Source organism: Sander vitreus, chromosome 2 (assembly GCF_031162955.1).
Source record: "Sander vitreus isolate 19-12246 chromosome 2, sanVit1, whole genome shotgun sequence".
In the NCBI taxonomy this organism is placed as follows: Eukaryota; Metazoa; Chordata; class Actinopteri; order Perciformes; family Percidae; genus Sander; species Sander vitreus.
In genome coordinates this window covers 14,748,724-14,769,167 of record NC_135856.1, presented here as the reverse complement: position 1 = coordinate 14,769,167, position 20,444 = coordinate 14,748,724, and the positions used below count along the sequence as shown (strand labels likewise).

Here is a 20,444-nt window from a genome sequence, read left to right as displayed (position 1 = left end):
GGGTGTCACAGTGTTTTCTATTTATTAGCCTGTTTTGTCATTGAGTGTGATTTATATCCTAGAACAATCCCAGAAACTGCAAGGATGTTATCAGAGATCGATGTATTCAGCTCCAGCTGCAGCTATAACTCAGCTGGAAAAGATCTACTGTATTACGAAGCATCAGCAGTGCTGACTGTGAAGATGGAGAGAACATGCAAGCGAGAGGCAGACACCTCGACGCTCGCTTCTAACTTCACATCTCAGGGATCCCAAATTTATGTTATTAAATCAATAGTGCGGATAGTTTCCATTAGAATGCAGCAACAGGCAATGAGTAATATATAGTACACGTTATTCCATGCATGCTGTTTGGAGGCCCAGCCTCATAGTTAGGGGGCCTCTTTGCTCATACCACAGTTCTTGATAGTCTTGCTGTGCTCTGCTCATAAGTCTTTTACACTGTAGTTGTGGCAGTTTAATACCTAGTCACATATTATCTTGTAATCTTCACCATCACATTAACAACCTGAATAATTCTTGTAGACACATACTTAGTTTAGTTTAGATTAATTTATTTCAATCAATCACATAAATACACAACATCACTTACATAACATAAATGGTAAAAAACAAACAACCAAAAACAGTGTCACCTTAGTTCATGCAGTGTCATCTTAACTCGTTTATAATCAATACTGATCGAAAAGGTGTAGGTTGAAGCATTTGCTTATTACACCTTTTTGTTCTTAGGTCCCTCAGGATATTATCAATTTATATAAAATGTATTATCATGTATTTATATACATATTATCACACATATGTGAAAAATACATTCCCATTCATATACACATTGCCATTCATGCCTCGCTTTTATATTTGTTAATCATCCTACTTTTTAGTATTTTTTTTTTTTTAATCTTTGTAACGTGTAACACTTTTACTTTTACTTTTACTTCCTCATCTAAAAGATTCCACAAGTTTACTCACATACCTTACAACTTACGTTGCTGTCTAATGATTAGACCTCTGGTGTGATGTTTCCTGTTCCATTCTTATTATCGGAGCAGAGAAAGGGCGATAGCTCTGACACTTCCATTGCATTTCCTTTTTTTTTTCCTCTCCTTTGCACAATAGATCAATTAGCACATCCAGCCTTTCTTGTGTGGCATAGTGGTCCCCCTAATTTGAACCTCTTCTTGTCCAATGTAATTTGGGAGCTGTGCGAGTTGATGAGGAGCTTTTATACTGTCTGCCCATGAGTTCTTATTGGCCTCACAATTGCAGGTTGTAGGTCCAATTTCAGAAGGTTTTGTAACTGTTTTGCATTTTGAGATCAGCCTTTTGTTTTGCAGATGCACAGAACTGCAGAAAGCATCAAATACATTCTTTCTGCCTTTCTGTCTATACCCTCATTAGCTCACTCTTATTTTTCTCTCTCCTTCGTCCTCCCCCGTATTAAACTTGTCATTTATACAAAAGTAGACTGGTGTTGCCTGTTCTTACAGATTGCCTTAAAGGAACACACCGACTTATTGGGACTTTAGCTTATTCACCGTAACCCCCAGAGTTAGATAAGTCCATACATACCCTTCTCATCTCCGTGCGTGTTGTAACTCTGTCCGACGGCTCCACCGGTAGCTTAGCCTAGCACAGATCTTGAAGGTAATCGGTTCCAACTAACCTACTGCTCCGAATAAGTGACAAAATAACGCCAACGTGTTCCTATTTTGTTGTGATTTGTATAGTCACAGCGTGTACAAATAACAAGGTCACATAAGACACAGCCATCTTCTAACCATATACATACTGCGAACTATATTCTCAGAAAGGACCGATTACCTTCAGGATCTGTGCTACGCTAAGCTACCGGTGGTGCGGAGATGAGAAGGGTATGTATGGACTTATCTCACTCTGGGGGTTACGGTGAATAAGCTAAAGTCCCAATAAGTCGGCGTGTTCCTTTAAGCCCCTGATTAACTTAGTGATCCTTGAAAACTCTGCCACTGAAACTGTTCCTAAGCTGGCAAAAGCTGATTAATTAGATAAGCAGATAAATAGAAATCCCTAGCTGACATCCTGTTGCTTATATCTCTCCCACCACAAGAGTAACTCCATGCCAAAAGTGAACATGGTTCCTCAGAGGAGTGTGATTCTAAATTACAGACAGATTCCTAAAGCACAAGAAAAGCCCATTCCAACATGTTTACCCTGCACCCAAATACAGTTACTCTTCTCTGGTTTTGGAAAAGGGAATGCATTGTAGTAATAAAACAGGAGTATGGTATACATGAATGTGTAATATATGTTTAGAGTATAATGTATAATGATAAAATTGAAGTGCTCCTGCAGAAATGTAATGGAATGATTAGAAGTGGATCACACTACTATATGTTTCTCTAAACTATAAACACAGTACACACAACACAATAAAATTAACTCACAGTCAATACCCGCTGAAAATGACCGAGGGGAAAATCAAACAATTAAAATGGCCTCCTGGCCCTCCACTGCAGCAGTTAAAATGTTAGGTGCTTCCTCAACAGTCAATGTGGTATTGATGTCTTGATTTTGGCCTTTGTGGTAAAATCCTTGAATGGTTTAGAAAATGAATTTTATAGTGCCACTTTCAGGGCAACCTTAAAGGACAAATCTGGCGCAAAATGAACTTCGGGGTTAATAACACGTGTTAAAATAAAAACTGGTCACATTCGATTAGGATGAAAACAAATCCCAGAGAACGGTCGACTCGGTACACGTGTGTTAATAACCCCTAGGTTAATTTTGCACCGGATTTGTCCTTTAACACCATCTTTCTCTGACAAACTGATGTGTCTTCATGATGTCACTGTATTAAAGTGTCACCCATTATGGAAGGGTTTAAATGTCAGTGCATTATCGAAAGGGATAGAAATGTATCCCTTTATCACCCAGACAACGTAAATGTTCACATTTATCAATGGATGGCTGAAATAAAAATACAGTGACACTTGTGTTGCTGGAAGGGTTGTTTTTGGGCCTGGTTTGAGAGGTGTTTTAAAGCCAGTCAGCCATGACTGTGCAAGGCAAATGGTTATAACAATGTTGTCCTCTCTCTAACGCCATTTTACACTCTCAAGGGCATATTTTTCTCCAACAACTATAGCAGAAATGGCTTTTGGTCAATAACAACCTTGTTTTACTGCAAATGGAGATGTCACTTCCTTCATCACTGGGGTGTGTTTTCCTAGTCCTGCAGTTAACTGGCTGTGCTTTGGATTAACCCTGCCTTTTTAAATCCCATTAAAACTCTACTTCAAAAAAAGAATAAGCTTGCTTGCAAGTTTGCTAATTATAGACAGAATACAGTATGAACTTCATAATATTCTGTCAGCAAATATTTTTGAGGACCAACAACCTGTTTATTCAATGTATTTTTGAACTAAATATTGATGCAGCAAAGTTACTGTCTGTATTTTTTTTTGTCATTTAAATTGGCTACAAATGCTGCACATTTACCCACAGCAGTTTCCCAAGGGAGCCACGACAGAAAACATAGATTTATATGCTAAAACATACTAGGATTGGATGATATGCTCAAAATGCAAGCTGAAAATGCAACTGAATAATGGGTTATAAATGTGTGATGTATCCTGTCACCTAAATAAGCCTCATATCTGCCAAGTAAGTTAACACCTTGTGCAGATCTTGTGATGAAATTGTTATGTCAAACATTGTATCTGCAGTGTCTGACTGCATTTTTATGGTGGGCCTTTGCCAGCGTTGTGCAGACTATTACAGCATTACATCATCCACATCTCACAATGGGTGGCAGTCAAGAATGAGTAGTGCAGTAGACTCAACTCTGTACCAAGATCTTCTTTCAGAGTTCAATAGTGTAATTGTATTTGAAATGTTTTCGAATATTCTCAGTCTATCCAAATATTAAAACGATCAATAACTTTGGACAAAACAAAATCTATAGTCTAGTCTATATGCTTGGTAAATGTAAGACATGTGTATGCTGTGGAAAAGCTGCTCAAATAAAAGCCAGCTGTCCTCGTGCTTGCCTGGAGCTTGAACAGGAAGCTGGGCCAAGGCCTCTGAGCCTGCTGGGAGGAGAGCTACAGGGTTGCTATGAGATGCACCTCTGGAGAAACACTGCAGCAGCTTGTGTTTAAAAAAAAATACATTCTTTCATCTGTTACAGGCCTAAAGTTAGGTGGAGAAATACCAGTCATTTGAACTTTTTTTAACACAGATAAAGGTAACAACGCTCTTTGTGATGCAGTTGTCACTTTGGTGATTTATTATCTGGATCCATTAGGGCATTTTTGAAAGATCGAATGAAAATAATGAAGAAGTAATGTTATGTAGATGTAATCTTTATTATTTTTTTCTCTTTTTTGTTTTGCCAGAAAAGAACAGTGGAACAATAGACTAGGTTTTGACTTTGCCACTCATGGGAGTGCTGGTTGTGTGGATTATGTGAAACAGTATCATATTGCAAATAGCATTATTTTATAAGGTCTGCTATTAATTTGCTCTAGCCCAACAAATGGTACACTGTGACATCAGAGCTTCACATATACAGTTTATATGGGCAATAGGCTTGGGCGAGCTCTATTATTTTCAAATCATCCAATCGTGGTTACTCGAGATCGCCAGTCTGACTATGTATATTCTGACTGAATATGTAATTGGACATAACATATAATGGATATCCGGAGCGGCTTTCACTTTCATCAATGAAACTGGCTACACCGTCTCGGCTGTCCTGCCTCTGCTTGGCTGACGTGCTGACATGCGTTACATGTCGTTACACTAGTTCACTCAAGCACTCATAGCGATCTCCTTTAAGCGACTTTCTCGCTAATCCCACAGTTGTTTACATGCTATTAGCTCTGTTAGCTACTTAGCAGTTAGCGGTTGCTTCTTTCACTCGCTGGCTCTCTGTTTATTTGCCATGTTGAAGGCAAAGCTCTAAACCAGGGAAACTTAATGTTATTGTTAGTGTTAGCTGCTGTTACTTAGCCCCTAGTAACTTTAATTGATGCGGGCTGACCTAATATAGCTCCCGTCCCCTGGCAGCAGCCAGGAAGCCAAGGAGGCTGAGTGGCCGTCCGGAAGAAGCACAGCCCATAAGGTGTCAGATCCCTGAAAAAAAGTTTGAAAAATGCTTTGTAATTAACGGTAAAGATTTAAAATTCATTCATTGCTCGTGCTGATTAACCTGGCTCAGCGGGTTGACCTAGTGCTCCAGCAGAAAACAAACAGTAGGGCACAGATTCTAGATATTATAGTTATGTTAGTAAATGTAAAATCGCTTTAATATATGCGTAGGAAAAACCAATCACCGATAACTCCTTCAATCGTCGATATACGAACTGATCGCCAATCGGCACAAGCCTATTGGACAACCCTTTCATATGTAGCTACTGCTCGTATTTATCAGACTGTTGGAAAGTCTCCTGGAATGGTGTCTTTTATTCTTTCATATAGACTAGAAAGATGTCTCTGTCGTGCAACCATTAGCCTGGGTTAGCATATTAGCTTTTGTGTTGGTGGTTTGTACAACCAAGCTGTTGTTGCTCATGGATATAAAATACTATCTTTTAGACCAGGAAGTTCAACGCAACCCTGTCAGGTACTCTGGAAGACTACCTTATTTTGTTCCCCGGGCTCTGCTATATTTGGGATCCAACCCACTCCTAATCATACAGCTGGTCAGTACTCAAGGCTCCTCTCAGTAGTTCAACATAAAGTTGCAGATATAAACTGGAACATAAAGATATCAACTGCAGGATTGATTGGCAACTACCCAGTTCCAGCAAGTAAAAATGCCAGTTTTACATTCACATTCACTCGGGGCTTACCAGTTGGACACCTCTGCTGGCAAAGCTGCCCTGCTTCACTGTTGTCTCTCTTTGTCAAAGCCAGACAGGCCCATCTCCCTCCAACATGACAGCTAGTCATGACCGGTGAAGTGTTGAGACAGCTTGAAAATGCTATGTAGTGATGCAACCGTCCCTGAAATGTTGGATTTGTTGTAAAAGGATGTTGCTTTTTTTTAGTCTCAGTGAATTACTAACTAATATCGTTGGCATTCCAACCAACATTTCAGTCCTTTTTGGAGCCCAGGACTGATTTCAATCTCTTCTGATTTTGCCCTGCGTGACTGAGTTGTGGCATCACACAGTGTTCTCAGGGAGGTTCACTGTACACAATGTTCATAGCCACAGAAGCTGAAGTTGTTGGGGGAGACACAGTGAGAGAGCTGGCACAAAGCCAGGTCAGGCTAATCCACTGATGTGCTTGACTGGAAGTGTTGAGTCGTTGAAGAGGAGAACAGCCTCATCCATCTGCAATCTTCCAAAACAGGCTAACTAGAGATTTGTCTCTGGTTCACTGAGCTGTCCTCATGGGAGAACAAATGTTCACATCCAGTGGGCTTGTGTCAAGTTTCGAGTTTACTTCTTTGTTCCCCAAAGTCCTGCTGGTCATGAGCATGACAGTTACTGACTACTAAGACCTTACGTGGTAAGCAAAATAATCCATTTGTCCGCTATCGTATTGATCGTAGATATCAGTCTCTCAGTCTAACAAGGTGTATAAAGTATCTAAAGTGATTTCTTGTATCCATCAATGCTCAGACTTGTTTGACCTGTCTTTCTTTGTGTTTAGATGTAAATGTAACACTTGACCCCAAACATCACACATAAACAGAGCCAGAACTGAAGAAAGACCAGTGATTGTAGTTTGCCTGAACCAGCCAATGTAGTTGTATGAGCTATTTGCCTTTTAATGCCAGAGAAGAGGAGCTATAGAGGCTGCCACCCTGAACATTCATGTTATCCCTGCAGTAATATATTTTCCTGTGGGTCTGTTCTATGTTGTGTGTGCAGCAGTTTTAGTCCTCTGGCTCATTTTTTTTTGTTTTGTTTTGAGTCCACTGGAGTTATGTGCATCCCAAACTTTTGTCATAGTTTAATTTAAAGTTTTAAAGTTGTATCTGTGTCTTAGAGGAAATAATAACCACAACCCCCTCTGTTACATATGTATTTCTATGTCAGTTCTTACAAACACTTGCAACGTGTGTATTATTGTGCACTGGTTGTTTTGTCAAAGATCCTTATTATCTATTGATTTGCTTCTAAGAGAAGCCATTAGCGGCTATAGAAACATGTATCACACACCCCAAAGCCCAGCGGCTCATATCAAGGGCCAGTTAGCAGAGAGAAGCATCGTCTTGAGAAGAATCCTAAGTATGTTTTTCCCTCAGACTGATACACGCACACACGCATGCACACATGGAAGCCCATACGAGTCACAAGCAATTTAGCATGCCAAACCAGTTTCGTTCGATCAATGAACATCCCACAGCATCCAAACCCATCTGTGTTCTCGGTAAGGATCACTAAGTGCTATCAACAGAATGGATAATGAATAAAAGACCTGCCCAGTAATTGCCTGCCATGATTGGATTCTTTCTATGCTAACATTGAGCAATTTCCTAAACAATCATTGACCACATTCATGATCAATAATCAATTTAGAGGATATAAAATACAAACATGTTTTTTTTGAGAGCTTTGTTTACTATTGGCGTAGGGTATTTTTGAGTCCCATTCAGTGTAATGGTTTTGCCACTGCACAGGCGCTACAACAACAGGGCTGGAAACAGGGCTGTAGCCTTCAAATTAGGGGTGTCCAAAATGAACGTGATAATAATGAGTTAACAAGGTCCTTTTAATTCCATAATTTTTTTTTAACACGCGGTCAATACACGCACGTTCTGTAATTTCGCTCCATAGTTTGGGAAATCGGGAAGCTGCAGGAGTAACGTTGTGGACATTGTTGCCAACTTAGCGACTTTCTCGTTAGATTTAGCGGCTTTTTAGACCCTCTTAGCGACTTGTAATATAAATATATCAAATATATTTCTATTGTAATTTATTCCCATTCATGCAGTCCACCGATCCTTGGTTAAACACTAAACGGTGCTGCTCTCCCCCACTCTGTCCTCCTGCGCAGCAGCACTGTGCAGGCAGTCAGTAGGGGGCCAGTGGAGATGAGACGGCAGTAGCGATACTGTGATAAATTCTGAAAGCTGCTATAATTTTTTAAAAACTGATTTTCTTTATTTAGTACTATCATAAATTATGAATGGCCTCCTCAAAAGTGCTAGCTGCTGACTTTTTTTTTTTTTTTTACGATAAATTTTTTTTTTTTGGGGGCTTTTCCGCCTTTAATGGACAGGACAGGTGAGAAAGGGGAGAGAGAGGGGGAAGACATGCAGGAAATAGTCACAGGTCGGAGTCAAACCCTTGACCTCTGCGTCGAGGCACAAACCTCTAAATATATGTGCGCCTGCTCTACCCACTGAACCAACCTGCTGACTTTTTTTTAGGATTTCCTCCTAAAACCATTATTTCAATAGCCTTTGCCATTCTAGGCCACAGTTTGAATGGAGAATAAGATGATTAATGTGCGTAGAGCCCCATACACCTCAGAGCAGCCCCTTACAACTGCCTTACCTCTGACTCTCTGCCATACTGTTTCTGTACCTGTCACACAGAAGTCTGCCATTATGGCTGATTATAATTGTTATACCTGCAAGGGTTCCCCTTGAGTGCCCATTGTGTAATTTGTGCAGACAGCAATCCACATCCTTCCATTAGATGCCATGCCTCTTGACCGCTCTCCCCCACAAGTGGCCATTATGCGTGCAGTGTGCAACTCTCCAAAAAACTGAGCTCTCCCTTTACCATTCACACTGCTGATACAGTTGATGTGACTGTAAATTCAAAAGCTCAAATTTAGCCAGTGTCCTACATACATTGTCCTACGGGTTGCTAGTGCTAGACAAAAATTAGCAATGCCACGAAACATGTTGTTTTGCTAATTGACAATTTTCTATTAGTCATTACAACTTCGTTTGAAGTACCAATGCACAAATACTTACCAAAACATGCTTCCACAGATTAGATGTGGAGTTATTGAATGCTGCCAGTTCAATCACCTTTGGCAGACACATTTGGCATTGCATGACGATTGCCAATGCTATTGGCCCTCTTGAATTTAAATAAATAATAGTAAAAAACAGATTTTCGTCGTTTTGGGCAGCAGAATTCGATGTTTCAGCTAGCATTTCTGCTGAAACAGTCTCTGAACCGTCGTCGCTCACCTGATCCACCTGTTTTTTTTTTAACTCCGTAACGGATGGGATTTGTAATGTAACGAAATACAATACTTCACTCAAAACGTAATCAAGTACATTTTAAATTACCGATTTTAAAAACGACTAGAAAAATACAAAATACACAACAAAACTACTCAATACAGTAACGTGAGTAAATTTATTTAGTTACTTTCCACCTCTGCTTGTACTATCAGTGATCCATATTTATTGAGCTGAGCATTGCTTTTTAAATCCCCATAGTTTTCACTATAACCAGGAATGTTTGATAACAGATGGAATATAATTGCTATTTTGAATACAGAGCCTGACAGCATAATTGCTCTCTAACTGCTGAACTGTATCGGGGTTCTAAAGCTCATCCTGCAATGGTTCGATGCCCCGTGGAGACATTTATTTAGGAACTTTGTGCAAGGATTTATATATGATTAGCTTGATTTGTTTTTAGATCTTGAATGAAAATGCTCAAAAAGAGCATGCAGAATTATTATTGTGTAGGGGAGGAAGTCAGTCATGTCAACAAGCATTATAGACCTCAGTCTTTATGACAAGTTGAATACAGCAGTGCATGCACGGAAGAACAACTAAAATTCCCACACACTCTTCAACTCAATCTGTCCAAGGTTACAGATTTAGTTACCTGAGTTGCTTTTGTACGTGTTGCAAATTAACTTTTTCTCTAAGACCTTGGTTACATAAATACCTGTATGGAAATTGCATAGTGCAGTTATAAGAAAGGAGAGCAGCCTCATAGCAAAGACATTCAACTCTCTGCCAGAATTCTCATATAACTGTTTGATGGGAATATTTTATGTGTTTTGGGGCAAAGAATATCTGACATGGTGCCGAAAGACCAAGCCGAACCCGAATGACTCTCAGTTGGGGTGTTTGAGCTTTACCTCAATCTGAGCTCAGTTTCATTGGACAGTGAATATGAACAGTGTGACTGCTAAATTCAGCTGAATCCCCATTTCAGTGATACTGTAGGTATGAACCAGAATATTGGTCATTAATAGAAATTCTCTCAGGACAGTGCAAGACATATCGTAGATTAAATTACTTGTTCAAATGGATTTTTTTGCATTACATTTCAACTGAATAAAGTGAATATTTCTGTGAATTCCCTTTTGCCCTATGCCATTTTCCCTGCCTCATTTTTAGTATCTACTGTTTAGACGAAAGAAAGATTGCATCAGATCATCAATTGTCTTTCTCAGACCATTGAGATTGGCTCCATTCAGTTTTGTGCCAAAGGCCTTGCTGTAAGATAGGTTCCTTAATTTCTTGATAACCTCATTATGGCTTGTTTCCTTGGAAACTACCCTTGCTTTATTCCAGCATGGCCATGCCTCTCTTAGCATTTAGAATTACAAGGCTTGCATTTAAAGTACAATGCAAAACCACTAAGGTGAACTGTTAGGTTCTGTCCCCCTTTGTAACGGTTAGCTTCATTAGTAGCAAACAATCTCTTCCTCTTTCTTTGTGCAGTATGTACAGGTGTGTGCCTGTTGGTACGGTATACTGCATATGGGTGATGAAGAATCACAGGTTAAGCTGAACCTTCCCCTGTTCCTTAAAAGACAGTCCAGTCTCACAGCAAACTAATGGCACAATATGGCGGCCCCTGTCAACCTTCAAAGAGGATGTTGCCGAGTGTAAAGTGAAAATATCAGTGGGAAACTTGCGGCAGGTTCCATGAAACTTCAGTTTACAGTACAGTAAGTTATGGTGTTTAACTTCAACACAGGATGCATAACTGTCAGTCTACCAGGTTAAATGGCAAATATGTCCACATAACTGCCACTTCCCTGTAATGCCTTGTGATTCCCAACATCAGCAGCCTGCTAACAAGAACAAACAAGTGGAGTTATGGCTAAAATCTATTATGAACACCCACCAGTGGCTTCCTCATCCATCCAGTTCTTATAACAAATTACCAGTGATAAATAACCTCCTGATAAATATGACATGGTCTTGTTTTGTCTCCTGACCCTACAAATTTGCTGATTGCTACATTAAGCAATTGACTGGTGCACAATAGATTGAGGTTTACTTAGGGCTGCAAAGGATGTGCAATTTACTAGTAGTGTCCACCAAACTTAGGTACAAAGAGGCTGCATTTCTTGGCCACATTTAAAGGAGCCTCTTCTGCCTTTTGTAATCTGAATAACATTATACTGTAGTTATTAACTTAATTTAAAGTTACTTTAAAAAACCAAGTCACTCAACTTAATGCACTTATTTGCATGATAATGGAAACTTAAAGCAGACTCTTAAAGTACAAGGTTTATTGATTTCTACAGGGGTCACTTTTATTTATTATTAAATGGGCCATTAAAGAGACTTGGAGAGGGAGTTTAATCAAATGTCCAGAAGCCCTTTTTACTTAAGACAATCAATGACTTGATGATTTATGCTGTTCCACGCTTATAAGAATAAAAAAATTCTGGCAGAACACTGAAGTATTGGAATAAATTTTTTTTAATTAGAAGATATTAGTTAGTCATTTGGATTAACCAATGTGTTAATTACTACTTCTTTATTATGCCCATTATGTCAAAATAAACACGTATGATAAACACTAAAACCCTTTTTGTGAGGGGGCTCAGTGTTTCAAATTCCATTTTTTAAAGTAGATGTTTACGGTATGGAGGCATACTCCTCACTAAATCTTGCAGTTCGTAATGCAGTGTGTTTTGGCCAGACAACTGGACAACTTGCCAAATGTGCTTCTAGAATGATAAGCTAGGCATGTATAACTATATCAAGCAGCGAACAAAAATCTTTTATCCAAGCCATTTCCATACGGACAAATAGTCCTGGTGAGATCTAAATTGTTCCTGTTTAATGATTTTTCTCATTCTCCTTTTCATGGCCGTGGAGTTAGTGTTTGGTGACAGTGGTGAAAATGTTTTAGGCATTCAAGTGGAGAAAAGAGCAAGGGAATAATGAAAGCTGGTCTGGGAAGAGAGGCTTTTGTCAGGGGCACTGGTTGGCTGCAGGGCCTCTTGATAGTTAGATCCAAAAGCCTTTTCCACTACAATGCCTTTGTTTTACTGAGGTATCTTGGAAATAAATCACATCTACATATCCAAGAACTGGTGAATTAAACCATCCCCTCTTTCTCATTTCCTGCCTGTATTCAGGAAATTGCTCCTATGAACTTGTGACCTGGAAAAGATTTGAAAAAAATTGATTTGCAAGATTGAGTAGGAGTGGGTCTGAGCTATGTTATCGTTTGGGAAGAAAAGTGATTTTGCAGGCTGTTGTGCTGGAAGGCAATAAGTATTGATTTGAAAACTCTCATTACACTCTCACTTGTTGTATAATTAATCCTATCCAGTGAGTAAGATACTTATTAGGTCCATTTATCTAACAAACCTTTTGGAAACACCACAACATAGCTGCTTTCCTTTCCTCTAAGGTGACTAAGTTGGTGCAGGATTTAAGAAAATGTAGGCACACCTACACGTACATGACTCTGTGAGCCTTAATTGCTTTATATTAAATTGTCAGTTCCCAAAGTCCCTGTTTTAATCCAATAGCTCCTTAATTGATAAAAAAACGTATGTCCGTGATTTACAAGTATTCTAGCTCAGTAGCTTTCCTAATGATTGCTAAGATAAATAAGCTTGATTAATAGTCTAATCAACACTCACCACTGTTAAAATATAGAGTACATTATTCCCTGGCAGTAATGCAGTTACTATGAAGCCTGCTTGGTGCCTTTGCCTCCTAATGGAGATGTACCGCTAAGATGGTGTCAGAGCTGATATATGTGTTGCCCCAAGACTAGACCACTGGGACAGCCGGTCACAGGCAGCTGAGCTCTAATGAGAACAGCAGAAGACGACGAGTTTCGACCTCCTTCATCTTTGGCATCTGGCAACCTCCTCCTTTGTCTCACTCCACCGCCGTAGCTCACATTTATACCATCTCCCTCTGTCTTCTCTCTTTGTCTATCACATAAAAAGCAATGGTTGATATGGTTGATATAGCATAGTGTTACCTCCTATACACTTCACAATCTTTTTCTATAACCTATTTTGAATTAAACGTCTGGTAGGCATTTCACTTGAGAAATGCACTGCTGTTAAGGAAGTGCTAGTAGTAGAAGAACTAGTAGTTTTAATTAGAATTGATTGCTTCTGAATCTGATGAGCATTGACGGCAAAATGAACATGGAATCTCCATACGAAGGCTCAAACTTCATCAACAGAAACAAGACAAAGGTATTAGCAGTGCTGGTGTGTGTAATGTGAACTGGGCTACTCACACTACTACCAGCTATTTACTGTAGGATAAATTATGGAGGTACTGAATCAGTGAGATTTATGACCTGTCTGCTTTGTGGTTTGGTGGTGGTGTGAGTTATGGGTCATGGTTTCATGTTGGTTATTGACCGTACTGACCGATAGCTCATAGGAGGAATGAGGGGGTAGAAGGGGTTGAGTCATGGTGGTATGATGTGCCTGTGTGTGGGGGGTGTATTGATTTGCCATCATACAAGTAATCCTAACTCTGTGTATGCAAATTAGTAATTATTATTTTGTCTGGTTTCTACCCTGGAATACAGATCTAGTCAAAACTATGGTATATATTTATGTTAGTATGTTTTATCAAATCACTTATTGTAGCATCGTGGGTAGAGAAGCTGGCTTGTGACCACAGCGCTGCAGTTACCGAGTCCGTTACTTGTGAAATCTAGGCCGGGAAAGTGGATTAGCTAAACAACAACAACTCCTGGGGCTTCTGTGTGATATTTACAACTGTCGCCATGGTGCCAGACATAAATAGCATTTATGCTCCAAAGAAAAAGATTGGTTGGTCCTGCCAGGTTAAGCAAAAAAAACATAAAATGTTCAGATACATCTCTTGCAAACCATATTAATCAAATATTCACGATGCAATCAGCGATTAAAATATTGAGGTTGATGTTCTGACAGCCTTTGTGCAAAACTCAGAAAGGCACATTTCCAAATTTCACCATGCAACTGGTATCTGGGGCGCAAATCCAAACAATATTGTTGGTATTGACCCAAGCACTGTCTGTGACACTGTCTAAACTGGGTGGCTGCCCCCCACATAACAAACAGCCTTCTACTGATAAAATGCTGGATGCTTTGTAAGGGACATACGCATACAGTCCTGATAGATTTAAATACTCTATTTCCCGAATTTAAACAAAAACACCCTGTAGTAAATGCATTGCATTTTGATATGTTTTATCATATTGTTTATAAGGCTTTACGATGCCAATTCACTGCTAAACACTGATATTTCTTACAGCTATGGGCTAATAATTTAATAATGAAAAAAACCCTGATGTGAAAGAATATGTATGCAAATTGCTAACAACACATCTTGCTGCGTAGCAAACAAATAAGCAAAACCTACAGTATATGTGTAAGGAAGAACAGAAACAGTATAGCAACAAGCTACATTAATAATAATTTAACTTTAAAAGAACAGACAGTTTCAGCAGTATTCACCAATGACTTTTGCATAATCTGAATCTGATGACCAATGGCTCAGTATCTAACATATACAGTATAGAAATATGCATACACCTTCATGCATTTACAGCCATGTATGCAAAATTCAATATGTGTGGCCCAGACTCAACTAATTTGTGGTGATAATGTGCACTTTGACAAGACAGTAATTATTCCCTTTGTGAATTATGACTTATGCACGATAATGTGTCATATAAACATGATTTATGAGCCACATTTCAGTAGAATCTAATAAAGTTTTAAATGAAAAATGTGTTCTCTGCGAGTATTACACACGTGCTATGCTAATGGAGTGTTAAATATCTGTCTTTATTCATGATTTTCGAGGCGCAAGCTCTGTAACGAGACAGATGGTGGATGGGTGTAGAGAGTTTGACTCACTCCAATACAACAGTGATCAGAAGTCAAACATAATTACCATACAGCATCATAACAGCAGCACTGTCATTACTCAGTTTGTGTTTGCATGTCTAAATCACAATTTAGACTTTTAGACTGAATGAGGACACATAAACGGGTATTTAACTGGTAGCAATACATAATGTATGAATGCTCCAGTAGTTTGAGTGGTCCATATGATAACCGTGACAAACAATCTCAGCTGGTGTTTGATTTCAGTAAGACCACGGTGACAATCACAGCTCAACCTTAAACATTATAGTTATTTGTGATTGGGTGGCGCTGTCTGAGAAGGATGCAGTGAAAAGGCAATAGGTGATCTGTAGGTGGATGCAAGTCCAAGAGTGAGAGAAGAAGACACACTACACATTACTTTGCTCCGCTGCTGTAACAGCAGTGAACCTGTAAAAACTGAAAATCAAACAAGGTCTCTGAAAATGCATCACATCACTGATGCAACACAAGCCACTAATGGAGTCTACTCAGGGTCATTCAGTGCTAAGTGAAGACTATGGATAACCACCAATCCAGATGCTTTCATCTCATGCCGCAAGTGTCGGCCTTAAAAACAGTGGGAGGGGTGCTCTTGTCTATAGAAAGGAAAGAGGAGCAGACATAACCCTTATGTAGACACATCTATGGTGAACAATTAAGGTGGACAGAACAGTGAGAATACACAGTTTTTGTTAAGTACAACGACCAATTCACAAAAGGTGCCCCCCCTCACCCTGACTCGTCTTGGTCTGAGATGTTTTATTGAGAGCCAGTAACAGGAACCTTGCTCCTCTTTTGAGTCTGCTCTTTGCTTGGCTGCAGACTACAGTGCACCAAGTGACCTGGCACTTAGACCACAAGGATGACACTATGTGCTCCGACAGTGTGTGGGGCTGGATGTGTTCTATACATGTTAAAACATTTTGACAGTTTGAGGATGTGTTTGTCTGCATTTGTGTGTTGCACAAAAGTGTGTAAGTGTATGTGTGTGTGTGGTGTCTGCCTTAGCGCCTGTCATGTCAGTGAGGAGGTGGCACTGTATTGTGCAATAAGAGCAGTCAGCCTGCAGGCAGGGCTGGCCATCTGGACACATGGTAAAAAGCCTAGCTCAGACATCAGCGTTTTTTCAATCTCTCTGTGTTATCAGATTGGTTTTCTTCTTTTTGGTTTCTTTCTACATATCAGTCAACAGTAATGCACTGTATTTTATCATTTTGTCTGTCTGTCTCCATCTGTCTGTATATTTCTCTCCCTCTAAATCTCTCTTACCATGTCTCTCTTAACGGCCTTCTCTCATGTCTTTTCTTCCCCTGCAGTTTGCTGTTTTGTGGTCCACAAGAGGTGCCATGAATTAGTCACATTCTGCTGCCCAGGGGCAGATAAGGGGCCCGACACAGACGTAAGTAACCAAAGCCCAGCTGTTGCCTCTCATGCGTTTGTCGGCGAGGAGGGGCCTTTCCTGTCATTATACTGAAGTGCATACAGTATGCCAATCCAGCCAACATGCAGTTGTGTCTACCAGGCCTGCCTCGTTTTTTTAACACTCTTGCTCTCTTTGAGAGCTGTAGAGTTGCCATGTATCCTTGATGTTCCTTGATGATCTTTGCTTTAATAGATCTCAAAAGAGGAGCTCTATTCTTTTATTCAAAAAAGATCACTAAAATGTTAACTTTTGTCGACTCATGATTGCATCCCGGCAGCAGCATTTAATTCATCCAGTGTTAATCTTTAAGTCAAGTCACAGTTTTCACATTTAAATATTCCACTTAGTGAGTCACTGTCCCTAACCCCTTAAGAACAGCAACAGCAACTGCAATAAAAGTAATATATTTACTCTGAATTCTGAATTCAGCAGGACTGAGTTCACAGAAAAGCTGCTTGGCAGATTACTGTGCCATTAGCAATGACCTGCTCTGACCCAAATACAGATGGGAAATGTAGGAGTGGTGGCCACAGCCAATACACATACATCTGTCTTGGCCAGCGATACACACAGTACTAACAGCTGGTTGCTTGCACCTGTCTGAATTATTGATAAAAAAAAGAATTTAGGTAGAATTGTAATAGTAGTCCAGGTGTACTAATTACACTGTGTATATGCTAATTTTGAATTAGTTTAGCTTCTTGATATGATTTAATAAATGGAAAATTGTCAATGAAGCTCTACGGTTCATACAGTCATATATTTTGTACATTAGTTTTCTGCTGGGTAATTTAATCAACTAGAAAAGTGGGATTTAGGATTATTGTAGTTTTCTGTTACAAACAAACGCAATAAAAAGTATTTCATTGGACCGTCGACATACTTTGAGATGCTGAATAAATTTCAGCTTTTGTATGACACATTCAGTGAGGTCTTCCATTCGCCCCTTCAGCGGCTTCTATTACTGGCTTTGTGCTATCAGCCACTGCTTACCTGCTTGCTAAGTGTGAAACTCCATTTACATAAGAAACAATAAAAAAGAAATGCAATAGGATGGGTGCTGGATCAAATCAATATCATTAAAACATGAGTGTGCAGAGCTATTTGTTTCAAAACTCCATTTACATGCCTGCTTGCCTGCCGGGCATGCATAGCCCCTCAGCGTTATAGCAGCATGGCATGGCCTCTGTAACTGGAGATATGTCAGTGTGTCATTCAAGATCATCAACCCAGACTCTTTAAATAGAGCCCGCCACGGATGACATGGACGCCGTAACATTAGAAAATGGTCTGAGCCGGGGATTCTCCATTTGAGCAGTCACTGGGGTTCAGAGTAGTGAGGGAACATCAGGTTTATCGCTAGCAGGACAGTCGACTTTAATGACCTTTGACATCTGTGTGTTGCATGAGCCCAGTTTCCCAAGTACATCTTTGTTTTTAATCAACTAGAAGCTCCTCATTTGTTCCTGTTTGATACATTAAAAATCTTTCTTATTTAAAAACTTAAATAAAAATTTTTAAAGTTTTAAAATTTCTGAACTCTCATAACCCTCCCTTAGTATACTTCCTTTTTTAGCCTGTTTAATGCTATTTGTCATTGCCACACTTAGATATAAGGATAATGTGTGTGTGTGAGTACATACTATATACTCATTTAATATATTAACAGTACTGTAATGTTTATGATTTATAACATGGGACGTTATGATGTTCTAGTATTTCCACATGTGATGTATCTCAGGTTGTAAGCAGAGATTAGTTTTATTCAGTCCACAAGGGGGCGTTTTAGTTTCATTGTTGTATTGAGACTGCAGAAGCAGCGAGGTAGTCAGAAAAAAAAAATGGCGGAATCAACAGAAACGTAAATGATTGTGACGGAGATTTATAAGTTCACCGAAGGGTCTAAAAGCTACTTTGCTGTGTCAGAGTTTCATTCCAGAACTTTACAAGTACGTCACACAAGAGAAACTAATAGAAGAAATCCAATCAGGCTAGAGCAGACTTCACTTAGAGCGCCAGGGTGTTAAATTATTCTCAGTCTTTTGTTCACGCTGGCACTCCGTGTGGTTATATGACATTATAACAATTAATGTGATCACATGACCACCACAAACCAAATCTCTTTTAAATATACGTTAGTACGTTATCTCTTGCCGTATTAGAATATTTGATGCGCCCTTTTTAATGTACATTTCTGTGCGCTAGCAGTACTGTTGCCATTGGCACCCACACATATTACATGGCTTGCTGCCTCCTGGGCGTGCAATCCAGAAAGGCAATAACTGCCATAGCCAGCAAATTTCCTGAAGTTCTGCAATATCTAGGCTACCTGCATTTTATGACTCATGTCCGTGTTTTATAACTCCCCTACCGTGAGAGTGTGCACAAAGATGCCAACAAGGCTCCCAGATCTTTTCAGTAGCAAACTCGTCATTAGTGACTAGCCTTGGTTTGACAGGACTAGATTACCATGACTACATTGTTCCTCACAGCCACAGCCTCAGGGTGTTGTTTCAAGGACAGGGTAGACTGCAGATATGCACATACTCACAGAGAATTGCTCTGCAGAGTGGTGCAGTTTTAGATTCAGTTCGAGTATCTTCTTTGAGGAGAGAACTAACACTTCAATTCATCTCCCAGTTTCACTGGCATTGGTCACTGTCTCTCTGGTCACAGGCTTGCTGCTCAAACCACTAGACTACTGCATGTCATGACAAATTTGACATTATTGTTGGAATTGTCATGTAAACTAGCAAGAAAATTACATATAAAATTATTTCTTGCAGAACTATGTTATCTGTTGTATTTCTTGATTTATTGATGAGCATGTCTCCACAGCGCTGTGTCAGCGCTGGAGTACCCAAAAGACACAGTGTAGTTGAATATAAAATTAAATTGCAGAAAATGCTCAAATGTTTGTCATTAGAAGTCTTGAGAATTAAATATGGCTCTTTTGTTGGTTTCTTCAGACCTTTCAACAATTGATCTATGAAAATAAAATTGCATGTGGAATCATGTTAGTTTAAAATGTGTCCCTAAAGTGATCATTTGTCAGAATCAGTATTGGTATAACTTGTAAGCACAATCCATGCTAGTGTCAATTAGTCTGATTAAAGCACTTACTTTAACAAATTGTTTTCGTTTGACTGCCAGGTGTAACGTTACCTGCAGGTCGAGTAAGTTCAGTGCTTTACAGGACAAGATCATAAATAATGCAAAAGTTTCCCGTTTCACTACAGGGGCTCAGCAGATGAAACTAAGAGGTTTGATGTGCTCGCTTTTGCATGGGTGTGTGGCTGCTGCATCATTGATGTCCACTTACCTAGTGCAGCACATATGACCAGAGGCAATCTGCAAGTCTTTGTGCACTGATTTCCCCTCTGAACACGCACGCACGCACGCACGCACGCACACACACACACACACACACACACACACACACACACACACACACCCCTTGCCCCTCAGGGCTGTTCAGTGCACAGATATCTGTGACAGAGTAACACAGTTATGCTGCAGCACAGTGCCCTTTCTGTCTCCTCTGCTTGGAAACAGACAGAACTGACCTGAGGGTGACATGGCAGCCTGGCAGAGCTCAAGCAGACACCCTGAAAATACACTTCGTCACAATATCAACCAGTAAAATGGTACAAAAACAGCCTCTAAATGACTCAGTTAAAGGGATGCAGTCATACAATATAGGCATGCCTTCAGTTAATCTTAGAGCAATCTAATTAGTAATATTAATGAGTAATGGCATAGGCAGCAGTGATCTAATATTTAAAAAGGCAAATCACACAGGAAGAGATGGTTTTGGCAGACTTCAGCAGGTTTGGGAACAATAGGTGTTCTGGTGACAAGGCTTGGGACCCACACCGTCTCATTACAAAAACTCTTCTTGGGAATTGAAAACAAGATTAAACTGGAGTGAAACTAAATAACATCATCTGTGCCA

The 20,444-nt window shown here is 39.7% G+C and overlaps 1 protein-coding gene across 1 annotated transcript in view; it reads left to right on the top strand.

The window, feature by feature from the left end:
* prkcaa (protein kinase C, alpha, a) overlaps positions 1-20,444 on the top strand; it is a 161,982-nt gene that overhangs the window by 36,555 nt on the left and 104,983 nt on the right. The window contains exon 3 of the mRNA XM_078279319.1: positions 16,383-16,465. Coding sequence (XP_078135445.1) covers positions 16,383-16,465 — 83 coding nt within the window. The remainder of the gene's footprint in view (positions 1-16,382; positions 16,466-20,444) is intronic.